Consider the following 18,703-nt stretch of genomic DNA (forward strand, 5'->3'; position numbering starts at 1 on the left):
TGGGGCCCTCTGTAACCCCGCTGGGGCCCCTGTGCTCTGGGCCCTCTGTCCCCCGCTGAGGCCCCTGTGGTCTGGGGCCCGGGTCTGTGGTCCCGCCCGTCCCACCGACGCCGCTGTCACGCGCTGGTTCCCGTTCCTCCGACTGAGTCCCGCATGCGACACCGCCCACTTCCGGTCCAGAGCGAGGTTAATCAGACTTTACTTCCGCCTGTGACGCGCGCTGGTCTCCCCTGGGTTTCCGTCACTTCCGGTTTGTGTGACGCCGCTAGTCGTCCCCATGACTTCCGCCCCACTTCCGGTGTCCTACAGTTTCTCGGTCCTCCGGGGACCGCTGCTCTGCGCGCTGGGACCGGGCCCTCTGAGTTCCGGCCCGGCACAGGATGACAGCGGCGGACGCGGAAGGAGCCCCCGGGCCCCGCGGCCTCCTCCTCCTGCTGCTGGTGCTGAGCCTCGGAGGGGCCGGCCGGGCCCGGGAGCTGCGGCGGGTCACGCTGGTAAGGGGGATGGGTGGGGGAAAGAGGGAGCCGGGGGCTGGAGGGGCGCAGGGGGAGACTGAAGGAGTGACCCCCAATGGGGAGAGGGGGACTGATCCCACAAAAGGGAGGGTACCAGATCCAGACAGAGGGAGGGACAACAGACCCCACAGACAGAGGGAGGGGGCATCAGACCCCACAGACAGAGGGAGGGGGCATCAGACCCCACAGACAGAGGGAGGGGGCATCAGACCCCACAGACAGAGGGAGGGGGCATCAGACCCCACAGACAGAGTGAGGGGGCAGCAGATCCCACAGACAGAGGGGGCAGCAGGTCCCATAGACGGGGGGCATCACACCCCACAGACAGGGAGGGCACATCAGACCCCACAGACAGGGAGGGCACATCAGACCCCACAGACAGAGTGAGGGGGCAGCAGATCCCACAAAGGGAGGGGGCAGCAGATCCCACAGACAAAGGGTGGGGGCAGCAGATCCCACAGACAAAGGGAGGGGGCAGCAGATACCATGGACAGAGGGAGGGGGCATCAGACCCCACAGACAGAGGGAGGGGGAGCAGATCACACAGACAGAGGGAGGGCACATCAGACCCCACAGACAGAGGGAGGGGGCAGCAGACCCCACATACAGAGGGAGGGGGCAGCAGACCCCACAGACAGAGGGAGGGGGAAGCAGACCCCACAGAAAGAGGGAGGGCACATCAGACCCCACAGACAGAGGGAGGGGACAACAGATTCCATAGACAGAGGGAGTGGACAACAAACCCCACAGACAGAGGGGGGAGGCAGCTGATCCCACAGACAAAGGGAGGGGCGGCATACCCCACAGAGGGAGGGGGCGGCATACCCCACAGACAGAGGGAAGAGGGCGGCAGATTCGACAAAGGGAGGGGAAGCGGCAGATCCCACAGGCAGAAGGAGGGGGCAGCAGATCCCAGAAAGAGAGGGAGGGGGAAGCAGACCCCACAGGCAGAGGGAGGGGGCAGCAGACCCCACAGACAAAACGAGGGGGCAGCAGACCCCACAGACAGAGGGGGGAGGCAGCTGATCCCACAGACAATGGGAGGGGCGGCATACCCCACAGAGGGAGGGGGCGGCATACCCCACAGACAGAGGGAGGAGGGCGGCAGATCCCATAGACAGAGGAAGGGCACATCAGATCAGACAGACAGAGGGAGGGGACAAAAGACCCCACGGACAGAGGGAGGGGTAAGCAGACCCCTCAGACAGAGGGAGGGCACATCAGACCCCACAGACAGAGGGAGAGAGACGCAGACCCCACAGACAGAGAGAGGGCACACCAAACCCCACAGACGGAGGGAGGGGGCAGCAGACCCCACAGACAGAGGGAGGGGACAACAGATTCCATAGACAGAGGGAGTGGACAACAAACCCCACAGACAGAGGGGGGAGGCAGCTGATCCCACAGACAAAGGGAGGGGCGGCATACCCCTCAGACAGAGGGAGGGCACATCAGACCCCACAGACAGAGGGAGGGGGACGCAGACCCCACAGACAGAGGGAGGGCACACCAAACCCCACAGACAGAGGGAGGGGGCAGCAGACCCCACAGACAGAGGGAGGGGAAAGCAGACCCCTCAGACAGAGGGAGGGCACATCAGACCCCACAGACAGAGGGAGAGGGAAGCAGACCCCACAGACAGAGGGAGGGCACACCAGACCCTACAGACAGAGGGAGGGGGCAGCAGACCCCACAGAGGGGACATCAGGTCCCATAGACTGGGGGCATCAGACCCCACAGACAGAGGGAGGGGGCAGCAGACCGCACAGACAGAGGGAGGGCACATCAGACCCCACAGACAGAAGGAGGGCACTTCAGACCCCACAGACAGAGGTAGGGGGAAGCAGACCCGACAGACAGAGGGAGGGCACACCAGACCCGACAGACTGAGGGAGGGCACACCAGACCCGACAGACTGAGGGAGGGCACACTAGACCCGACAGACAGAGGGAGGGCACACCAGACCCGACAGACAGAGGGAGGGGGCAGCAGACCCCACAGTCAGGGGGAGGGGACAACAGACCCCACAGACAGAGGGAGGGCACATCAGACCCCACAGACAGAGGGAGGGGGCAGCAGATCCCACAGACAGAGGGAGGGGCAGCAGATCCCACAGACAGAGGGAGGGGACAGCAGATCCCACAGACAGAGGGAGGGGGCAGCAGGTCCCACAGAGGGAGGGGGCAGCGGACCCCACAGACAGAGGGAGGAGGCAGCGGGCCCCACAGACAGAGGAAGGGGGCAGCGGACCCCACAGACAGAGGGAGGGGGAGCAGACCCCACAGACAGAGGGAGGGCACATCAGACCCCACAGACAGAGGGAGGGGGAAGCAGATCCCACAGACAGCGGGAGGGGGCAGCAGATCCCACAGTTAGAAGGGGCAGCAGGTCCCATAGACTTAGGGCATCACACCCCACAGACAGAGGGAGGGCACATCAGACCCCACAGACAGAGGGAGGGGGAAGCAGACCCCACAGACAGAGGGAGGGCACATCAGACCCCACAGACAGAGGGAGGGGGCAGCAGACCCCACAGACAGAGGGAGGGGGCAGCAGACCCCACAGACAGAGGGAGGGGGCAGCAGACTCCACAGACAGAGGGAGGTGACAACAGGTCCCAGAGACAGAGGGAGTGGACAACAAACCCCACAGACAGAGGGAGGGGGAGCAGATCACACAGACAGAGGGAGGGGGAGCAGACCCCACAGACAGAGGGAGGAGGAGCAGACCCCACAGACAGAGGGAGGGGCATCAGACCCCACAGACAGAGGGAGGGGCATCAGACCCCACAGACAGAGGGGCATCAGATCACACAGACAGAGGGAGGGGGAGCAGACCCCACAGACAGAGGGAGGGGGAGCAGATCACACAGACAGAGGGAGGGGAGCAGACCCCACAGACAAAGGGAGGGGCAGCAGATCCCACAGACAGAGGGAGGGGGCAGCAGACCCCACAGACAGAGGGAGGGCACATCAGACCCCACAGACAAAGGGGGGCAGCAGACCCCACAGACAGAGGGAAAAGGCATCAGACCCTACAGACAGAGGGGGGGGGCAGCAGACCCCACAGACAGAGGGAGGGGGCATCAGACCCCACAGACAAAGGAAGGGGGCAGCAGATCCCACAGAGGGAGGGGGCAGCAGACCCCACAGACAGAGGGAGGGGGCATCAGACCCCACAGACAGAGGGAGGGGGAGCAGATCACACAGACAGAGGGAGGGGGAGCAGACCCCACAGACAAAGGGAGAGGGCGGCAGATCCCACAGACAGAGGGAGGGGGCATCAGACCCCACAGACAGAGGGAGGGGGCATCAGACCCCACAGACAGAGGGAGGGGGAGCAGATCACACAGACAGAGGGAGGGGGAGCAGATCACACAGACAGAGGGAGGGGGAGCAGATCACACAGACAGAGGGAGGGGGAGCAGACCCCACAGACAAAGGGAGGGGGAGCAGAACCCACAGACAGAGGGAGGGGGCAGCAGATCCCACAGACAGAGGGGGGGGGCAGCAGACCCCACAGACAGAGGGAGGGGGCAGCAGACCCCACAGACAGAGGGAGGGGGCAGCAGACCCCACAGACAGAGGGAGGGGGTAGCAGACCCCACAGACAGAGGGAGGGGGCATCAGACCCCACAGACTGAAGGAGGGGGAGCAGATCAGACAGAGGGAGGGGGAGCAGACCCCACAGACAAAGGGAGAGGGCATCAGACCCCACAGACAGAGGGAGGGGGAAGCAGATCCCACAGACAGACAGAGGGAGGGGCAGCAGACTCCACAGACAAAGGGAGGGGGCATCAGACCCACAGACAGAGGGAGGGGGCATCAGACCCACAGAGGGAGGGGGAAGCAGATCCCACAGACAGAGGGAGGGGCAGCAGACTCCACAGACAGAGCGGGCAGCAGTTCCCACAGACAGAGGGGGGGCATCAGACCCCACAGACAGAGTGAGGGGGCAGCAGATCCCACAGACAAAGGGAGGGGGAAGCAGACCCCACAGACAGAGGGAGGGGACAACAGACCCCACAGACAGAGGGAGGGGAAAGCAGACCCCACAGAGAGAGGGAGGGCACATCAGACCCCACAGACAGAGGGAGTGGGCAGCAGACCCCACAGACAGAGGGAAAAGGCATCAGATCCCACAGACAGAGGGAGGGGACAACAGACCCCACAGACAGAGGGAGGGGGAAGCAGATCCCACAGACAGAGGGGGCAGCAGACCCCACAGACAGAGGGAAAAGGCATAAGACCCCACAGACAGAGGGAGGGGGACGCAGACCCCAAAGACAAAGGGAGGGGGAAGCAGACCCCACAGACAGAGGGAGGGGGCAGCAGACCCCACAGACAGAGGGAGGGGGAAGCAGACCCCACAGACAGAGGGAGGGCACACCAGACCCGACAGACAGAGGGAGTGGGCAGAAGACCCCACAGACAGAGGGAGGGGACAACAGATCCCACAGACAGCGGGAGGGTACATCAGACCCCACAGACAGAGGGAGGGGGCAGCAGATCCCACAGACAGAGGGAGGGGACAGCAGATCCCACAGACAGAGGGAGGGGCAGCAGATCACACAGACAGAGGAAGGGGGCAGCAGGTCCCACAGGTGAGGGAGGGGGCAGCAGGTCCCACAGACAGAGGGAGGGGGCAGCAGACCCCACAGACAGAGGGAGGGGGAGCAGACCCCATAGACAGAGGGAGGGCACATCAGACCCCACAGACAGATGAAGGGGGAAGCAGACCCCACAGAAAGAGGGAGAGCACATCAGACCCCACAGACAGAGGGAGGGGGCAGAAGATCCCACAGACAAAGGGAGGGGGCAGCAGATCCCACAGACAAGGGAGGGGGCAGCAGATACCATGGACAGAGGGGGCAGCAGGTCCCATAGACGGGGGGCATCACACCCCACAGACAGAGGGAGGGCACATCAGACCCCCACAGACAGAGGGAGGGGGAAGCAGACCCCACAGACAGAGGGAGGGCACATCAGACCCCACAGACAGAGGGAGGGGGCAGCAGACCCCACAGACAGAGGGAGGGGGAAGCAGGCCCTACAGACAGAGGGAGGGGACAACAGATCCCACAGACAGAGGGAGTGGACAACAAACCCCACAGACAGAGGGAGGGGGCAGCAGAGCCCACAGACAGAGGGAGGGGGCAGCAGATCCCACAGACAGAGGGAGGGGGCAGCAGACCCCACAGACAGAGGGGGAGGCAGCTGATCCCACAGACAAAGGGAGGGGGCAGCAGACTCCACAGACAGAGGGAGGTGACAACAGGTCCCAGAGACAGAGGGAGTGGACAACAAACCCCACAGACAGAGGGAGGGGGAGCAGATCACACAGACAGAGGGAGGGGGAGCAGACCCCACAGACAGAGGGAGGAGGAGCAGACCCCACAGACAGAGGGAGGGGCATCAGACCCCACAGACAGAGGGAGGGGCATCAGACCCCACAGACAGAGGGAGGGGCATCAGATCACACAGACAGAGGGAGGGGGAGCAGACCCCACAGACAGAGGGAGGGGGAGCAGATCACACAGACAGAGGGAGGGGGAGCAGACCCCACAGACAAAGGGAGGGGCAGCAGATCCCACAGACAGAGGGAGGGGGCAGCAGACCCCACAGACAGAGGGAGGGCACATCAGACCCCACAGACAAAGGGGGGCAGCAGACCCCACAGACAGAGGGAAAAGGCATCAGACCCTACAGACAGAGGGGGGGGCAGCAGACCCCACAGACAGAGGGAGGGGGCATCAGACCCCACAGACAAAGGAAGGGGGCAGCAGATCCCACAGAGGGAGGGGGCAGCAGACCCCACAGACAGAGGGAGGGGGCATCAGACCCCACAGACAGAGGGAGGGGGAGCAGATCACACAGACAGAGGGAGGGGGAGCAGACCCCACAGACAAAGGGAGAGGGCGGCAGATCCCACAGACAGAGGGAGGGGGCAGCAGACCCCACAGACAGAGGGAGGGGGCATCAGACCCCACAGACAGAGGGAGGGGGAGCAGATCACACAGACAGAGGGAGGGGGAGCAGATCACACAGACAGAGGGAGGGGGAGCAGATCACACAGACAGAGGGAGGGGGAGCAGACCCCACAGACAAAGGGAGGGGGAGCAGAACCCACAGACAGAGGGAGGGGGCAGCAGATCACACAGACAGAGGGAGGGGGAGCAGATCACACAGACAGAGGGAGGGGGAGCAGACCCCACAGACAAAGGGAGGGGGAGCAGAACCCACAGACAGAGGGAGGGGGCAGCAGATCCCACAGACAGAGGGGGGGGCAGCAGACCCCACAGACAGAGGGAGGGGGCAGCAGACCCCACAGACAGAGGGAGGGGCAGCAGACTCCACAGACAAAGGGAGGGGGCATCAGACCCACAGACAGAGGGAGGGGGCATCAGACCCACAGAGGGAGGGGGAAGCAGATCCCACAGACAGAGGGAGGGGCAGCAGACTCCACAGACAGAGCGGGCAGCAGTTCCCACAGACAGAGGGGGGGCATCAGACCCCACAGACAGAGTGAGGGGGCAGCAGATCCCACAGACAAAGGGAGGGGGCAGCAGATCCCACAGACAGAGGGAAAAGGCATCAGACCCCACAGACAGAGGGAGGGGGAAGCAGACCCCACAGACAGAGGGAGGGGACAACAGACCCCACAGACAGAGGGAGGGGAAAGCAGACCCCACAGAGAGAGGGAGGGCACATCAGACCCCACAGACAGAGGGAGAGGGCAGCAGACCCCACAGACAGAGGGAAAAGGCATCAGATCCCACAGACAGAGGGAGGGGACAACAGACCCCACAGACAGAGGGAGGGGGAAGCAGATCCCACAGACAGAGGGGGCAGCAGACCCCACAGACAGAGGGAAAAGGCATAAGACCCCACAGACAGAGGGAGGGGGACGCAGACCCCAAAGACAAAGGGAGGGGGAAGCAGACCCCACAGACAGAGGGAGGGGGCAGCAGACCCCACAGACAGAGGGAGGGGGAAGCAGACCCCACAGACAGAGGGAGGGCACACCAGACCCGACAGACAGAGGGAGTGGGCAGAAGACCCCACAGACAGAGGGAGGGGACAACAGATCCCACAGACAGCGGGAGGGTACATCAGACCCCACAGACAGAGGGAGGGGGCAGCAGATCCCACAGACAGAGGGAGGGGACAGCAGATCCCACAGACAGAGGGAGGGGCAGCAGATCACACAGACAGAGGAAGGGGGCAGCAGGTCCCACAGGTGAGGGAGGGGGCAGCAGGTCCCACAGACAGAGGGAGGGGGCAGCAGACCCCACAGACAGAGGGAGGGGGAGCAGACCCCATAGACAGAGGGAGGGCACATCAGACCCCACAGACAGATGAAGGGGGAAGCAGACCCCACAGAAAGAGGGAGAGCACATCAGACCCCACAGACAGAGGGAGGGGGCAGAAGATCCCACAGACAAAGGGAGGGGGCAGCAGATCCCACAGACAAGGGAGGGGGCAGCAGATACCATGGACAGAGGGGGCAGCAGGTCCCATAGACGGGGGGCATCACACCCCACAGACAGAGGGAGGGCACATCAGACCCCCACAGACAGAGGGAGGGGGAAGCAGACCCCACAGACAGAGGGAGGGCACATCAGACCCCACAGACAGAGGGAGGGGGCAGCAGACCCCACAGACAGAGGGAGGGGGAAGCAGGCCCTACAGACAGAGGGAGGGGACAACAGATCCCACAGACAGAGGGAGTGGACAACAAACCCCACAGACAGAGGGAGGGGGCAGCAGATCCCACAGACAGAGGGAGGGGGCAGCAGACCCCACAGACAGAGGGGGAGGCAGCTGATCCCACAGACAAAGGGAGGGGCGGCATACCCCACAGAGGGAGGGGGCAGCATACCCCACAGACAGAGGGAGGAGGGCGGCAGATCTCACAAAAGGAGGGGGAGCGGCAGATCCCACAGGCAGAAGGAGGGGGCAGCAGATCCCAGACAGAGAGGGAGGGGGCAGCAGATCCCAGACGGAGAGGGAGGGGGCAGGAGATCCCACAGACAAAGGGAAGGGGCAACAGATCCCTCAGACAGAGGGAGGGTGAGCAGACCCCATGGACAGAGGAAGGGCACATCAGATCTGACAGACAGAGGGAGGGGACAAAAGACCCCACAGACAGAGGGAGGGGGCAGCAGATCCCACAGACAGAGGGAGGGGACAGCAGATCCCACAGACAGAGGGAGGGGCATCAGACCCCACAGACAGAGGAAGGGGGCAGCAGATCCCACAGACAGAGGGAGCGGCAGCAGACTCTACAGACAGAGCGGGCAGCAGGTCCCATAGACGGGGGCATCAGACCCCACAGACAGAGGGAGGGGGCAGCAGATCCCACAGACAGAGGGAGGGGGCATCAGACACCACAGGCAGAGGGAGGGGGCAGCAGACCCCACAGACAGAGAGGGGAGGCAGCAGGTCCCACAGACAGAGGGAGGGGGCAGCAGACCCCACAGACAGAGGGAGGGGGCAGCAGACCCCACAGACAGAGGGAGGGGGAGCAGACCGCACAGACAGAGGGAGGGCACACCAGACCCCACAGACAGAGGGAGGGGGAAGCAGACCCCACAGAAAGAGGGAGGGCACATCAGACCCCACAGACAGAGGGAGGGGGAAGCAGATCCCACAGACAAAGGGAGGGGGCAGCAGATACCACAGACAGAGGGGGCAGCAGGTCCCATAGACGGGGGGCATCACACCCCACAGACAGAGGGAGGGCACATCCGACCCCACAGACAGAGGGAGGGGTAAGCAGACCCCACAGACAGAGGGAGGGCACATCAGACCGAACAGACAGAGGGAGGGGGCAGCAGACCCCACAGACAGAGGGAGGGGGAAGCAGACCCCACAGACAGAGGGAGGGGACAACAGATTCCATAGACAGAGGGAGTGGACAACAAACCCCACAGACAGAGGGGGGAGGCAGCTGATCCCACAGACAAAGGGAGGGGCGGCATACCCCACAGAGGGAGGGGGCGGCATACCCCACAGACAGAGGGAAGAGGGCGGCAGATTCCACAAAGGGAGGGGGAGCGGCAGATCCCACAGGCAGAAGGAGGGGGCAGCAGATCCCAGACAGAGAGGGAGGGGGCAGCAGACCCCACAGACAGAGGGAGGGGGCAGCAGACCCCACAGACAGAAGGAGGGGGCAGCAGACCCCACAGACAGAGGGGGAGGCAGCTGATCCCACAGACAATGGGAGGGGCGGCATACCCCACAGAGGGAGGGGGCGGCATACCCCACAGACAGAGGGAGGAGGGCGGCAGATGCCATAGACAGAGGAAGGGCACATCAGATCTGACAGACAGAGGGAGGGGACAAAAGACCCCACAGACAGAGGGAGGGGTAAGCAGACCCCTCAGACAGAGGGAGGGCACATCAGAGCCCACAGACAGAGGGAGGGAGACGCAGACCCCACAGACAGAGGGAGGGCACACCAAACCCCACAGACAGAGGGAGGGGGCAGCAGACCCCACAGACAGAGGGAGGGGAAAGCAGACCCCTCAGACAGAGGGAGGGCACATCAGACCCCACAGACAGAGGGAGAGGGAAGCAGACCCCACAGAGGGGACAGCAGGTCCCATAGACTGGGGGCATCAGACCCCACAGACAGGGGGAGGGGGCAGCAGACCGCACAGACAGAGGGAGGGCACATCAGACCCCACAGACAGAACGAGGGCACTTCAGACCCCACAGACAGAGGTAGGGGGAAGCAGACCCGACAGACAGAGGGAGGGCACACCAGACCCGACAGACAGAGGGAGGCACACCAGACCCGACAGGCTGAGGGAGGGCACACCAGACCCGACAGACAGAGGGAGGGCACACCAGACCCCACAGACAGAGGGAGGGGACAACAGACCCCACAGACAGAGGGAGGGCACGGCAGATCCCACAGACAGAGGGAGGGGGCAGCAGGCCCCACAGACAGAGGGAGGGGGCAGCCGACCCCCACAGACAGAGGGAGGGGGCAGCCGACCCCACAGACAGAGGGAGGGGGCAGCGGACCCCACAGACAGAGGGAGGGGGCAGCGGACCCCACAGACAGAGGGAGGTGGCAGCGGACCCCACAGACAGAAAGAGGGGGAGCAGACCCCACAGACAGAGGGAGGGCACATCAGACCCCACAGACAGAGGGAGGGGGAAGCATCCCCACAGACAGAGGGAGGGCGCATCAGACGTCACAGACAGAGGGAGGGGGAAGCAGATCCCACAGACAACAGGAGGGGGCAGCAGATCCCACAGTTAGAAGGGGCAGCAGGTCCCGTAGACGGGGGGCATCACACCCCACAGACAGGGGGAGGGCACATCAGACCCCACAGACAGAGGGAGTGGGAAGCAGACCCCACAGACAGAGGGAGGGCACATCAGACCCCACAGACAGAGGGAGGGGGCAGCAGACCCCACAGACAGAGGGAGGGGGCAGCAGACCCACAGACAGAGGGAGGGGGCAGCAGACTCCACAGACAGAGGGAGGGGGCAGCAGATCCCACAGACAGAGGGAGGTGGCAGCAGATCCCACAGACAGAGGGGGGAGGCAGCAGATCCCACAGACAAAGAGAGGGGCGGCATACCCCACAGAGGGAGGGGGCGGCATACCCCACAGACAGAGGGAGCAGGGTGGCAGATCCCACAAAGGGAGGGGGAGCGGCAGATCCCACAGGCAGAAGTAGGGGGCAGCAGATTCCACAGAGAGAGGGAGTGGGCAGTAGATTCCACAGACAAAGGGAGGGGGCAACAGATCCCACAGACAGAGGGAGGGGGCAGCAGATTCCACAGACAGAGGGAGGGGGCAGCAATTCCCACAGACAGAGGGAGGGGGCAGCAGATCCCACAGACAGAGGGGGGAGGCGGTCGATCCCATGGACAGAAGTAGGGGGCAACAGATCCCACAGACAGAGGGAGGGGCGGCATACCCCACAGAGGCAGGGGGCGGCATACCCCACACACAGAGGGAGGAGGGCGGCAGATCCCACAAAGGGAGGGGAGCGGCAGATCCCACAGGCAGAAGGAGGGGGCAGCAGATCCCAGACAGGGAGGGAGGGGGCAGTAGATCCCACAGACAAAGGGAGGGGGCAACAGATGCCACAGACAGAGGAAGGGGGCAGCAGGCCACACAGACAGAGGGAGGGCACATCAGACCCCACAGACAGAGGGAGGGCACTTCAGGCCCCACAGACAGAGGGAGGGGGAAGCAGACCCCACAGGCAGAGGGAGGGCACACCAGACCCCACAGACAGAGGGAGGGGACAACAGACCCCACAGACAGAGGGAGGGCACATCAGACCCCACAGACAGAGGGAGGGGGCAGCAGATCCCACAGACAGAGGGAGGGTACAGCAGATCCCACAGACAGAGGGAGGGGCAGCAGATCACACAGCCACAGGGAGGGGGCAGCAGACCCCACAGACAGAGGGAGGGGGAGCAGACCCCACAGACAGAGGGAGGGCACATCAGACCCCACATACAGAGGGAGGGGAAGCAGACCCCACAGACAGAGGGAGGGCACATCAGATCCCACAGACAGAGGGAGGGGGCAGCAGATCCCACAGACAGAGGGAGGGGGCAGCAGATCCCACAGACAGAGGGGGCAGCAGGTCCCATAGACGGGGGGCATCACACCCCACAGACAGGGAGGGCACATCAGACCCTACAGACAGGGAGGGCACATCAGACCCCACAGACAGAGGGAGGGGGAAGCAGACCCTACAGATCGAGGGAGGGCACACCAGACCCGACAGACAGAAGGAGGGGGCAGCAGACCCCACAGAGGGGACAGCAGGTCCCATAGACTGGGGGCATCAGACCCCACAGACAGGAGGGGGCAGCAGGCCGCACAGACAGAGGGAGGGCACATCAGACCCCACAGACAGAGGGAGGGCACTTCAGACCCCACAGACAGAGGGAGGGGAAAGCAGGCCGCACAGACAGAGGGAGGGCACATCAGACCCCACAGACAGAGGGAGGGCACTTCATACCCCACAGACAGAGGGAGGGGGCAACAGATCCCACAGACAGAGGAACAGGCAACAGATCCCACAGACAGAGGAACGGGCAACAGATCCCACAGACAGAGGGAGGGGGCAATGGATCCCACAGACAGAGGCAGGGGGCAACAGATCCCACGAGCAGAGGGGGGCATATCCCACAAACAGGTGGGCAAGGGATCCCAATACAGAGAGAGGCAGGGGATCCCAATGAGGGATGTCAGAGATTCCACAAACAGAGGGATGAGACCCTAGGAGAGGGTGGAGATGAGACTATCCCAGAAAGAGTCATGAGACAAGATGCCCCTGCCTTCACAGAGAACTCTCCCAAGAGAAATGGACACCCCCGCTTCCCCTCACCGAGATAGTGGTGAGCACATCCCACAAACAGATGGATACAACCCTAGAAGGATAGCTTGGAGATGAGACCCCGCCAGAGAAAGCCATGAGACAAGATGCCCCAGTGAGACTAGACCCCCATACCCCAAGAGATGGGGAGGAGGAGACCCTAGAAGGAGAGTGAGAAGAGGGGATCGCCAGAGAGAGTGGCAAGAGGAGACTCAGGGATAAGGAGTGCAGCTGGCTAGTTTTCAGATTGCTTGGGTGTGACGTTTCACTGGCCTCAATGTATGTATGAGTGACATTCTACTGCCAAACGCATGCCACAGTGAGTGACACTTCTACACGAGTAAGCCCGAGTGAAGTCCATGTAACGAGATAAATGTCCGAAATGACTTCCTTTGGAGTAATGATAAGCTCTAAAACACCCTTCCCACTCTTGCAAAACCGCACCAATAAAAGTTCACTAACATAATGAATAATTGAGAATTCCCCAGTTCTCTAAAACTCTATAAAGGTTTAGGGTCCGTTGGTACATTTCCCCTATTTTTTTTTTTGTAACATCGTTTTTATTGCAGTACCAACATAATTGCACAGACAACACTTTGATGAATAGCATAGCAATACAGCAGTAAGGCACCTAATCATTCAGCTTCCCCTAACATGCTACTCGAGCCTCCAGATAGAAGACCCAGCAACGAGTACAGTGAGTCCATTTTCTGCTTCATTGTCCAATGTCCATTTCCACAAACACAGGAAGACGCGGACTGCTTTTAAGTTTTCGGCCCTCCCTACCCCCTATCAACCACCCCCCCAGTCTCCCCAAACACCCCCAACACCCCCCCCCCGTGGCAGCGCTATAGTAGAATCCCAGAGAAAAGTAAAGTCTGGTGTGTGCAAGGAGGAATTAAACATTCGCTATAGGTGTGCTCCTGGTGTGCTAATGGGGTTGTCCGCTTCAGAGTCCGCATCCTCTCCTTCCTCCTCATCATTATCATCCCGGAGCGCCTGCACCATCATTTCCCATGCTGTTGCCCTCTCCATAGCTTTCTCATCGGCAGCCCTCCTAGCCATCTGATATCTTAAAGTGCTCTCACAGGCTGCCCACCTCAGACATTCACCATACCAGCGCTTGTATGTGGGCCCCACTTTCGATTTCCAATTCCTGGTTATTTCCCTCTTCGCCAATATCAGCCCCATGTCTATGAATCTACTGGTCGTCTTATTTTTAGACGTGTGTGGAAACCAGTGCAGCACCCCCACTGCTTTAGTGTATTGTATCTCCCTATCCGTGGCGTTGTTTAAAGCCCTCCCGACCTCCTGCCAGTACTCCCCCAATGTCGGGCAATCCCAAAGCATGTGTCCCAAGTCCGCCCCCAGTGTACCACACCTAGGACAGGCCGCTTGTTCCACTCCAAAGTACTGCCGTAGTTTTCCTGGCGTGAGGTATGCCCTGTGAATAATATAAAAATGTATGAGTTGGAATCTAGCGTTTCTCGTGCTCTTCCGCGCCCTCCGCAATAGTTGGCCCCAAGTGGCGTCAGGAATCTCCATCTGGAGGTCCAGTTCCCACTTAGCTTTTAGAGCTGTGAGCGGCTGCAGGGCCTCCCGCAACATTCTGGAATACAAACAGGTCACCGCCTTAAAAGTTCCCGCCGCCATCATCGCGTATTGGCACGCCATGGAGGTCGCGGGTTCCTGCAGTCCCTCTCCCCAGTGGTCTTGCATGGCGCCCGTTACCGCCGCGTGTAGGAGATAGTCACCTCGTGGAAGGTCGAAACGTTCCTGTAGCTCTTGGAACGGAAGCAAAGCACCGCCTTCATACAAATCACCCAACATCTGGACCCCAGCCTCTTCCCAACCCAGCAGTCTCGACCAGTCCCCACCATGAGGCAGGGCTGTGACCATTCCCAACGGGATTTCCGGAGCATACATGCGGCGGATTCCCGCCTGTTTGCGCGCCCGGTTCCAGCAAAGTCGGAACGTCTGCTCATCCACTGTTAGATCTCTGAGCAATAACTTCTGATGTAGCGTGATATACGCAAGCACATGCCGCGGAGTGCCCTCATCTCTAGCGTGCTCCGGGCCTCGATACACCCTCGCGACCTCGTGTGAAAGTCTGCAGCTGAGCCGCTAGGTTATAGCACTCAAAATCAGGCACCGCCATGCCTCCCTCATCTTTGGGTCGCAAGAGGGTATCTAGCGCTATTCGCCGCCGACCCGTGCCCCATAGAAACGCTATGATCAGCGATCTCAGGCGTCGAAAGACTGAGCCGGGGACCCATATCGGGAGAGTTCTAAAATAATATAATAACCTAGGCAATGCCACCATCTTAAGCAAGGAGACCCGACCCGCCAATGAGAGTGGGAGAGTGGCCCAGAAATCCATACTCCCTTTCAAGGCGTTAATGCACCGAGTGATGTTACCATCCAACATATCTGCTGGGGTGTGGTACACATAGACGCCCAGGTAGTGCAGGCAATGAGGTTCCCACCGGAGTTCTTGTGCCGTGAGGGGGCACGGCTCTCCCCGTCTCAGCGGGTACAGGCAAGACTTGGTCCAATTGACCTTCAGGCCCGACATCCGCCCGAATAGTTCTAGCAAACGTCTCGCACCCAGCAATTCCCCCTCCGCATCGGCCAAAACCATCAACAAGTCGTCCGCATACAACGAGATGACATGTGGTCTGGCCCTGTAGACCAACCCCTTATAATAACGGCCGGACCTGGCTTTCGCTGCAAAAGGCTCCATTGCCAACGCGAACAAAAGGGGGGAAAGTTAGCACCCCTGCCTAGTGCCGCGCCACACCGACTCAAGATCAGTGAACCCACTCTAACTCTAGCGTGGCTTCAGTATATAGGACTTTGGTCCAGTTGATATAGCCCTCCCCTAGGCCGAAACGCCTCATCACTTCGTATAGATATTCCCATTCAAGGCTATTGAAGGCTTTCTCAATATCTATGGAGAGCACGAAAGGAATAGCCCCCTCCGGCAACCGAGCTCCCAGCAGCCTAGTCAACTTACGTATATTGTGGGTGGTGTTCCGCGTTGGGATGAAGCCGCACTGATCTTTATGGATCAAGCCTGTCGAGTGAGTCAACAATCTATTCGCCAGGATTTTGCTCAGTATCTTGTAATCCGTCGTGAGCATAGATAATGGACGGTAAGATGAGAGGACGTCACTCGCTCTACCAGGTTTCAACAACGGGATCATAAGGGCCTCACACATGGACCGCGGGAGTCTACCGGGAGTCTACCTCGCGACTGTGCCTCGTTATAAACCAGTTGCAGTTACGGGGCCAAGTACTCCAAATATTTGCTATAGAACTCGATCGGCAGACCGTCAAGCTCTGGGGTTTTATTCCTGGCCATCTGTTTCACTGCACACCCTATCTCCCCGACCGTTATAGGCCGACCCAGTTCCTCTGCCTCCGATTGCTCTAGCTGTGGTAACTGCAACCCTCCCAAGGAAGGTGTCCAATTCCTCCGCCCCCGCCCATCAGCCCGCTCTCATACAGACCCTCATAATACGCTCTGAACCTATCCAGGATCCCGGCTTGGGTGTGGCAAAGCCCGCCCCCCTCCTCCTGAACAGACATGATTGGAGCACCCCGCCTGATCGGATTGGCAAGCCACGCCAGCATCGTCCCCGCCTTATCACCCTCCGCATGCGCTCTCGTCAGATAGACCTTGTGGTCGAAACTACGCAACCGTTCTAGCTCCACCGCCATTGCTTCTCTGGCGTCACTAACCCCCTCTTGGAGCTCAGGATGGTTCAGGCGCTCTCTCTCCTTCTCCCTCAGTCGCCGCTCTGCTCTATCAAGGTCATCTAACAAAGTCTTACGAGCACCAGCAACGCTCCCAATACAGTGACCCCTGACCACCACCTTAAACGCATCCCACTCCACAGCCCTAGTGGAGGCGGAGCCACTGTTCTCTTCAAAATAGCGTGTCACTCGCTCCCCCAAGGCCTCCCTAAAAAGCAGATCATCCAGGGTATCAGGTTGTAGCCGCCATGTTGGGACACAATTAATTTCCACCATCCAGTTCAGGGACAACAACAGAGGGTTGTGGTCCGACAATGTGCGGGCCAGATACTCCGCGCTTCCCACTGCCGAAAGCACATGCGAAGAGCACAGAAACACATCCAACCTAACATGCAGGTCATGTAAAGTAGAGTGGAAGGAGTAATCTCTCGTGGTAGGGTGTAGTGTCCTCCAAGCATCTCCCAGGTCCCAACTCTCCTGCCAATCTAATCTTCGTTTCGCTATTCTGTGTATTGGGGAAGAGTGCAATGCGGGATGGGATCGATCCAAAACAGTATCCACCACCGAATTGAAATCCCCTCCCATAACCATCGGCCCTGCCAAGTAACTCGCCAGTTTGCCCGAAAGCGCTGTCAGGAAAGCGGGCAAATCTACATTCGGAGCATACACACTACAAAGAGACACTATTCGGCCCCTAAGTCTCCCCTCCACAGCCACAAATCTACCCTCTGGATCCACTACTGTTTTAGTGACCTGGAAGGGAACCCCAGCCCATATCCAAATCAAGGCCCCCCTCGCAAAGGCCGAATATGTCGTGTTAAATAGTTTCCCCCTCCACCTTCTCTGCAGCGCTACTCCCTCCTGCTTGGTGAGGTGCGTCTCTTGAAGAAAAGCTATATGCACTCCCCGATGTTTCAGATACGCATGGACCTTGTGTCTACGCACCATGGTGTGGAGACCTCGCACATTCCAGGTTACACATTTCAGAGCCCCCGTATTAGCCATACCCCCCTGCATCCACAGACAGAACAATAACAGCCGTCGACCATGCGCTCATGCCAACATAATACTGACCCCCCCTCCCTCTCTAAACAAATGAACCCCACATCCCTCCGAACCCAACCTGAGCATCCCCAACTACTCTCGGTTCCCACCCCCCCAGGACAGGACCCCCCACAAATGGAAGTGAACCCATCCAAACTGTCACAACTAAATATCCTCTCAAGGAAAGGCACTAATACTCGCAGTCTCCACTGCGATGACCGTAAGGGCCAGTAGGGCGCGGACCGCTGCCGAAGGAGTTCGTCAAAACAAAGCAGTCCCGCCTATCCTGCCCCATGATCCCCCCCATGAATAACTCACGAAGACCCATATAGTGGAAAACTGCGCACAAGGGCACAGCGCCCCAGTGTCTGACCATCAGGCCGCTCCTCAAGTCCAGCGTCTCAGGCCTCGACTATCTCCCCAGACGTTTGAGGCGTGACGACGGGGCCCTTGGCCCCTCCGAATTCCGAAAGTTCCGTCTCCGATCCCATGCCTTGCTCCTCCGAGTCCGTGCCCTTCCCGGACTGGCTCCTCACCGTACCAGAGAGGTCCACCACCGCCTGTAAGGCAGCCTTCCTCTCTGCCTCCGTCTGTGACACCGATGGTTTCCCAGTCCTCCGCCGATTTTTACGAATACGTTGTGACTTCCTGATCGGCTGTTTCTCTCGAGCCTCCTCCGCTCTGGCTCTAGCCCCGTCCGTACCAGCCTTGTACGTGTCCCACCAGGCCCAAGCGTCCGCCGAGGTGGTAAAGAAAAGCGACTTGTCGTCCAACACTACTCTCAGCTTCGCTGGAAAGAGAAGGGAGTATTTGATGCCCTCTCCACGGAGCTCACGCTTGAGCGACAGGAAATTGGCCCTGAGTCTCTGGGTCTCAAAAGTGTAATCCGGGAACAGGGTGACTTTGTTATTGCCAACTTGGAAGGGTCCTGCTTCCCTCGCCCTCTGTAGTAACCAGTCTCGATCTTTGTAGTGAAGCAGCTTAATCACCACCGGGCGAGGCGGCAGGCCCGGGGCCGGTGGTC

At 60.6% G+C, this 18,703-nt stretch overlaps 1 protein-coding gene across 1 annotated transcript in view; it reads left to right on the forward strand.

The window, feature by feature from the left end:
* Positions 1 to 306: 306 nt before the first annotated feature.
* ACP2 (acid phosphatase 2, lysosomal) overlaps positions 307 to 18,703 on the forward strand; it is a 214,533-nt gene continuing 196,136 nt past the window's right edge. Inside the window, exon 1 of the mRNA XM_086959716.1 lies at positions 307 to 494. Within this exon, the coding sequence (XP_086815842.1) occupies positions 381 to 494 (114 nt within the window). The 5' untranslated portion in view covers positions 307 to 380. The remainder of the gene's footprint in view (positions 495 to 18,703) is intronic.

The sequence above is a fragment of the Lissotriton vulgaris genome, chromosome 2_2 (genome assembly GCF_964263255.1).
Source record: "Lissotriton vulgaris chromosome 2_2, aLisVul1.2, whole genome shotgun sequence".
NCBI classification, from domain to species: domain Eukaryota; kingdom Metazoa; phylum Chordata; class Amphibia; order Caudata; family Salamandridae; genus Lissotriton; species Lissotriton vulgaris.